This window comes from Sinocyclocheilus rhinocerous, unplaced genomic scaffold (assembly GCF_001515625.1).
Source record: "Sinocyclocheilus rhinocerous isolate Xijiao unplaced genomic scaffold, SAMN03320098_v1.1 scaffold267, whole genome shotgun sequence".
Classification (NCBI taxonomy): domain Eukaryota; kingdom Metazoa; phylum Chordata; class Actinopteri; order Cypriniformes; family Cyprinidae; genus Sinocyclocheilus; species Sinocyclocheilus rhinocerous.
The window spans coordinates 17,050-24,914 of record NW_015648513.1 but is presented as its reverse complement, the minus strand read 5'-3'; the positions used below and the strand labels follow the sequence as shown (position 1 = coordinate 24,914).

The window sequence follows — 7,865 nt, the reverse complement described above, 5'->3', positions numbered from 1 at the left end:
TAATTTGAGAATAAAGTATAACAATAATAATAATTTGCACGGTTTGATGTGATATGAGCTAATTTAGATTAAAGCACCGTTGGTAGCGCGATTTATTGTAATGCTTTTTTTCCTCAGTTGGTCAGAACAAACATGGCAGACTTGTTACTTGTTCAGATGACAATATCCAGTGAAAATTCTTATTTGGGTCATATATTCCAAGACGTAGGCTAGAATCTGTGATTGCGAAGTACAGTGAATATCCACACCGGTGCGGTGACTGACTGCCACACACACATACTCCTCAAAACATTAGATTCATCCACGCTGGAGCCGAGCCGGAGCACAACCCACGCAAGCAAGATAATTCCGCAAACAGCTGCAATTGCAGGTTTTCAAACAGAGATGGCGACAAAGAAACAAAACTTTTTCTAGATAAATCCCATAAATTAAAAAAAAAAAAAATTGTACAATCCTTTTTCTGGTGATAAATTTGATAACGGAGTTGAATGGTTGGTGAATGCAGACAAAAAAATTTGAGAAAATTAAATTAGCTTACTGATGTCACCTTAGATGTGACTTAACTGTATCGAATTTTGCATTATTTTGGTGGAAATCATTAAGTAATTGTAGCATTTTTGTCTAAAATTGAGTGAGTATTTATGGTGGTAAATATAAATAACTATACAGATTAGTGCTGTCAAACGATTAATCGCATCCAAAATAAAAGTTTTTGTTTACATAATATATGTGTGTGTACTGTGTATATTTATTATGCATATATAAAGACACATACAGCATATATTTTGAAAATATTTACTATTGTATTTACATGTAAATATTTAATATATAAACGTAACATTTTTCTTAAATATATACATGCATGTGTGTGTATTTATATATAAACTGAACAAAACTTTGAGTTCAGCTCATGAAAAATGGGGGCAAAAACAACAGTGTTGTGTTTATAATTTTGTTCCGTGTACATTATAAATATACACAGTACACATATTATGTAAAAAAAAAAAACATTTATTTTGGATGTGATTAATCGTTTGACAGCACTAATACAGATAATATAGATATAGCTTATCCAGTAGTTTCCTCTCTATAGTACATTGGTACACACGATTTTGTGCATAACATTTGCGTAAGAATGTTCTCATAAATTCATCAACTTTCGCATTTACATTTATTCTAAATGTCTGAAAAATCAGCTGAATCTTCACATACACAAACACACGCCACCAATAAAAATAACTTAAGCAGACAAATATAAAGCTGTAAAGGAAAGGTTGTGCAGGAAGCCCTTATATGGAGAGGGGTTGGGCGTGCTTCATTCAAATTACTGCACATTTCAAATTATATGAATTAAGAAATAGATTAGGTGGAATTTTTTCATGAGAAGTTCTCCTGTGCATATAGATATGAATAATCCACATAATTATTAGTGAATAAGACCCATTGTGTTTTATTGCTAAACTGGGACACCAATTTACACCCTATTTGTGGAAAGTGCCTACAGCTGTTCATCTCACTGATCATTCAGCCAGTGAAATCTGCTGAATCAGGTTATACATAAATCATAAGAGTTAGTCATGTTAACATTGTCTTTCAAAAATACATAAATAATATGTCTGGTTTGCAAGATTCCAGTAAATCAAATCCACAATAATGTGTGATTTGGGTGGCCGCACACCTGCGCCTTTCATTGAGTATTATTCTGCAGTGATGCTTTTCTCCACAGATACGAGCTGCCGCCTCTAAATAACATGACACTGAATACATGCCAATTGCCTTAGCAATAAACAGCACAAAGCCATTTCATATTTATAGTCCCCCACCATCATATTTTCCAGTTCAGACTGTCAGCCTCTCGCACACAGTCTTCTGGAAATCATATTGCTCCCGAAGGTGCATTTGTGAAAACTACCTATTCAGCGGCCATCATTTGGATGATTTATACAAATATGTTTATGAACCACAGTGAAATATATCGCACAGCTATTATCATTCATATCCAGCTACATGAACTTAAATCTGGAATTACAATGCGCCTCAGCAACTGAATTAACTCTGAATGGATATCTGGAGAGAGTTCAGGGTGGAAAGCACCTGGAAGCCACTCTGAATTGAGCAAAGAAATTATCACTTGAACCAAATGTGAGCTTTAATTGAGGGATTGCATTGGAGTTTTACTTGACATGACGTGAAAAGTTAAAGACATGTAATTACGTTTAGCTTGGATGTACAAAAACATTGTAATTGAAACATGAATAAATATGCTTCCTATGAATATATACGTATTCATATTTTCTTAGAAAATAAGTTTTAGTTCGCCATGTTTGGACCATGAATTGCAGCACAAGTCACTAGGTTAAATGGAATATGAATGCTAGTTCAGGGCCGCCGCTTGCCATTTCTTTGCGAGACTGATTATTTATTATTGAAGTGTTTCTTTGTGGGATGTTTTGATGGGTGTATGACTGACGTTCAACACGTTCCCCCAGACGCGCTGTGACCGGATGGCGGCGTTTCTTGTTCAGTATTTGAAGATGCAGGTTCGCTCACCGCCGGGGTCAGAACGTGACGACACACTGGACATGTGCCAGACTGAAAATCATGAAAAGACAGTATTCGGTACATATACAGTATCTCACAGAAGTGAGTACACCCCTCAAATTTGCACTGTTATACAAGCTGTACACTCACTACTTTACATTGTAGCAAAGTGTAATTTCTTCAGTGTTGTCACATGAAAAGATATAATAAAATATTTACAAAAATGTGAGGGGTGTACTCACTTCTGTGAGATACTGTAATTATGTCATTATAAAATTCTAATCTTCAAGAAATAGTTCACAAAAAATTCTGTCATCATTTACTGACACTCCAATGGGTTGTTCCAAACCTAGAAGACTGTAAAAACACAAATTAAGATTATTTATTGAAATCGTAAAATAGATATATTGATACCTCAAAGATTATAGTCCATCCATTGAAGTCCATGGGCCACATTTACTAAACAAAGCAAATTAGCGTGAGAGAACAATGCCATAAAAGTGCCAATGGGAGTGGAAAGTTTTTTGGCCGTTAAAGGGTTAGTTCACCCAAAAATGAAAATTAGCCCAATGAATTACTCACCCTCAAGGCATCCTAGGTGTATATGACTTTCTTCTTTCAGACGAATCCAGTCGGAGTTATATTAAAAATTGTCTTTGATCTTCCAAGCTGTTTAATGGCAGTCAGCGGGTGTTGCAGTGCATCAGTCCAAAAGAAGTGAAATAAACGCATTCATTCATAATACAAAGTGCCTCACACGGCTCCGGGGGGTGAACAAAGTACTCCTGTAGCGAATCGATGCGTTTTTTTTTTGAAAAATAACCTATTTAAAACGTACTAATCAATATAATCTAGATAGGCTAGATTAAAGTGATTATTACGTTTTGAATATGGATATTTTTCTTATAAAAACGCATCGATTCGCAACAGGAGGCCTTTGTTCACCCTCCGCAGCCACGTGAGGCACTTTTTATTATGGATGGATGCACTTTATTTCACTTCTTTTGGACTGATGAACTGCAACACCCGCTGACTGCCATTAAACAGCTTGGAAGATCAAAGACAATTTTTAATATAACTCCGATTGGATTCATCTGAAAGAAGGAAGTCATATACGCCTAGGATGGCTTGAGGGTGTGTAAATAAGGGGCTAATTTTCATTTTTGGGTGAACTATTCCTTTAAATTATGGTGCAAACGCCAGTAACACTGACTACCATAAATCTTAGTACATCAGCTTGCGTGATTAATTTAAATATTCACCTCCTGACAGGGAAACTCCTACAAAAGCATATGCAATATGGTCAGTTGCAAAATAACTATGTCTGCCTTTTTATTTCTAATTTCCCCTGCATGTCTTTAATAAATTCTGACATTAGTTTTTTTTTACGCTAAAAGAGGGTTAAAAAAGGCTTCCAAGTTTACCATATTTGATGAGCTCAATTTATCTGTAGATATAAAAATAAGAAATTATATATAAATATATATGAAAATGTATATAAATACCGAAAAAAAATGAAAATATCTATTCAAAACTTGGATGCATATGGATTGCTTTTACAATACATTCTTTGGATTATTTTAAGGTGTCCTTGTTACATGTTACATGTACTTACTATTATAATAACAATACATTATGCAGAATTACATGCAAGTAACCCTAAAATAAGCCAAACCCTAATCCTGACTCAAACCATATAGTAAGTACATGTAGTTAGTTAACGGGGTCCTATTATGCTCTTTTACAAAGTCTTGATTTTGTTTTGGGGGTGTACTAGAACAGGCTCTCATACTAGGTTGTTCGAAAAACACATTATTTTTCACATATTTTACATTATTACAACACCTCTCTCCCCAGTCTGGCATGAACGGCTTGAATAGTTCCTGAATCAAATGAAGGCCCGCCTTCTGAAATACAAAATGTGCTGCGATTGGTTAGCTGGGTCAGTGTGTGTTGTGACTGGCAGCACTCGGCGCCTGGTCGGGGAAATGTCATGCCCCTTACCATAGCCGCCTGCGAGCTTCAGTGTAAATATTGCGTCAAAATCAAATCAATTTGAGCGCGATTTAAACCCGGATGATTGTAACCACTAAGTTCGTCTGTCTTGGGAAAGCTAGCATGTCTCCGACATAATGATAACACTCGTTGCCTTCTCTATTGCAGCTCAACCAGGTCTCGTCCCATTCGTCGATATTTGTGATATCACAAATCCCGGAAAATATGCGTTGTAGTCCAAATGAGTCGTTCGTTGTAGTTTTTGAAAAGTGATTTCGGTTAAATAAAATATCTCCTTTTGAAGTGGACTTTGAGCTTTGTAACTTTGCAGACCTTTTTTATGCTCAAACAGCAACATTACAGACTAACTAAAGTTGAAAAAGTGAAAAAGCATAATAGGACCCCTTTAAAATTACTCTGTACTTAAATGTATAATTACCCTGTAACACATTCTTTTTGGACTTAACACGTGAAAGTTTTGGTTGCATGGACTTTCAATGGATGCACAAAAAGGATGAGAGAATATTGAGTTTCTTTATTCATGTTCTGAAGATAAACAAAAATTATACAAGTCTGAATCAAAATGGGAATAAATGATGACAGAACGTTAAGTTTTGGCTGAAATAACCATTTAATTTGTCTCTTTCACAAGCGCCAAGAAAAAACAGCATTACCTTTCTGAGCCAGAGAGTGACACAGAGTTTATGGAACATGTGGCGGCACGGCAGCAGGGTTGCAATCTCATCTTTGACGTATTCACAACAGCAGATGGCACAGCACTGCTCCTGCTCTGCAGAACCAAAGAGAGTGTGCATGTGAAAGCATGTAAAAGACTCAACTCTGAACCTACAACACCAAACCAAATATTTAAACAAGTCTCGATCCAGTCATGCACACATCAAATTATTCGTTTTAGCCATTAGTCATTTTATGCATTCCAAAGCAGATTTATCACCCCAAATGCACTCAGGCAATAAAGTTGAAGTGGGACATTAGTGTGAAAGCATGATTTTCCTGGCATTCATCCCGTGTGTTGAGTTTTGTGAAAAACATTTCTCATCTGGTGTTCATATTGCACTAAAAAGGAGTAGACAAAGTATTTCAAGTTAATCATTTTGAGGTGATGAGCTTGGGTTTCGGTGTCTGCCAGCCTGCGTCCCATACTAGTAGCCATCCTAAATTCTATGTGATATTAGTAATTTTCAATACTATTTAGGGCAGATAGGGTGGATAGTATGCACATTGGGACGCAGGCTCAGTGTGTCTCATACACACTACAATTTCCCATCTGCATAACACTTCACATGGGCAGCAGTGAGAAACAGGAAGGCAAATTATAAATACAGTACAATCACGTAAACACACACCTTGTTTGTAACACTCCTATAGAGGCTGTAATATACCACACAGAGTCTGTCGGTCTGCTGTTACACAGTAAAGTGTACAACTGCTGTATTACTAACTTTTCATGTCTGTTATGACCAGTCATGAACACTTGTATGTCGTGTTGGAATTCACCCTTTGCCCGGAGTCTGATTGACAGGCGATCTGACCAATCATAACAGCGAATCCGACAAACAAACCAGACAGGAGAGTAGATTAACATCGGTGAACTTAAAACTTGAAAAGTGGTGTGTATAGGGTTGGGTACCGAAACCCGGTACCAATATGGCACCGGTACCAATGTAACCGGTATGTACTAGAACCGAATCCAAACGCAGATTTTGGTGCCTCATTTCAGTGCCATGCCTGAGCGATCGATTGAAATATTTGTCCTCTGGTTCTCCGAAACAGACGTAAGAAACATAATCGCGGCACCGCGCGTAAAAAATAATATCCCGACTGAGAAAATGCACGTGAACTCAAGTCGGAAAGGTCTAATAATAAAAATCCAACACATCTTTGTAGTAACGAGAGTGTCCATGTTGTTTTCACATTCCGACTTAAAAGCACAACTCATGAATGCAGTAATTACACTTGCTCTGATGGCAGCAGGTAACTAAGGGGGGAGGCAGGCCACCCACCTTAGTTACCTTTGCTATGTCCGTACATCACTTTGCGAAGGGTCAGTTAAGAGCCACTCATTTCCTTAAACTCAGAAATTGCTCATTCAACAATGCTCATAACGCCAAAATCGATCATGCAATATCTTTGATGATCACTACATAAATATGCTTTTGAATATGCTTTTTTTACTGTAACATATCAAACATATTGCAATAAAAAATTGTCAATTTTCAATTTGTGAATTTATTTGTTTTTCTTTTTACAAATTTGACAATTTGAACTGTTTGTTTGAAATAAAAATTCATCTACTTTCCAAATGCATGTTTGTTGATATTATAGTAATCAATACATCCATGCATTTTTTAAAGCTTGATTGAGCATGTAATTTCTTTTAAAAAAGTCAATCAAAAACTTGGTCTGCCAGTGAAACAACCAACGTCTCTCTGGTGACATGCCAGACTTATCAAATAACATAGTATGCTTAAACCCCATAAAATAATGCTTCATCAAATAACATTTCTTATGGTTTTTACTGAACTTCTACTAAACACTGAGTCTGTCCAAATTCGCATATTGTTTGAACAGACTGATTAAAAACCTTACACTAGACTATAAGACACTTACTGACTGCAGCATTGTATTTTGTGCACTTTATGTAGCTACAAGTAAAGGAAGTAGTACCAATGTTTTCGGCATTGATGGTGATCTGGGGTAGGCAGTCGATGATTTGTTCGGTGGCGGGGGGATGAGCCTGCTCCACATCTATAGTCAAAGACTCCAGATGAGCCAGTGCTGCCTGCAACACAACAAAACACATTAGCATATTTCATTTCCCCTGGATAAAGATAGGCAAGTTAATTATACATTAAGCCTTACATTGCTAGTGTGCTCTCTCATTGGCTGAAATCAATGAAGTTTGTTGGGGTTTAACAACATCAGTCAGCAACTGAGTCCAATTTCTTAATGTCTTTTTGGTATTGATTAACTATGAATTTATATAAATATATAAATTTTCTGCTTGAATTATGTGATCATTCTTAATGCATATTAATAGGCTAAATCATGCAGTGAATGAACGCACTCTGCGTACGCGCACTTAGTCTAACCAGACTTCATCATGTCACGTATGCATGCACTCTGTAGGTGTGTTTTGTTTGGTTTTTGCAATATACTCGATAATGTCATGATGTCTTACGAGTTCAGTATTTGCGCTAAGCCTGCACAGATTTGGCTTGCATGAACTTCCCCAAGAAATTAATGAGTGAATATAACTTACGAAAAGTAACCCGCCAAATTGGCTAGTGATTTGACAGCGTTACCTG

At 36.6% G+C, this 7,865-nt stretch overlaps 1 protein-coding gene across 1 annotated transcript in view; it reads right to left on the bottom strand.

Moving 5' to 3' along the window:
• Positions 1-1,380: 1,380 nt before the first annotated feature.
• The window catches only part of LOC107709785 (E3 ubiquitin-protein ligase Praja-2-like), a 15,179-nt gene continuing 8,694 nt past the window's right edge, over positions 1,381-7,865 (bottom strand). Inside the window, exons 7-9 of the mRNA XM_016514404.1 lie at positions 7,225-7,339; positions 5,211-5,326; positions 1,381-2,592 (exon numbers count right to left, since the gene is read on the bottom strand). Of these exons, the coding sequence (XP_016369890.1) occupies positions 2,473-2,592; positions 5,211-5,326; positions 7,225-7,339 (351 nt within the window). The 3' untranslated portion in view covers positions 1,381-2,472. The remainder of the gene's footprint in view (positions 2,593-5,210; positions 5,327-7,224; positions 7,340-7,865) is intronic.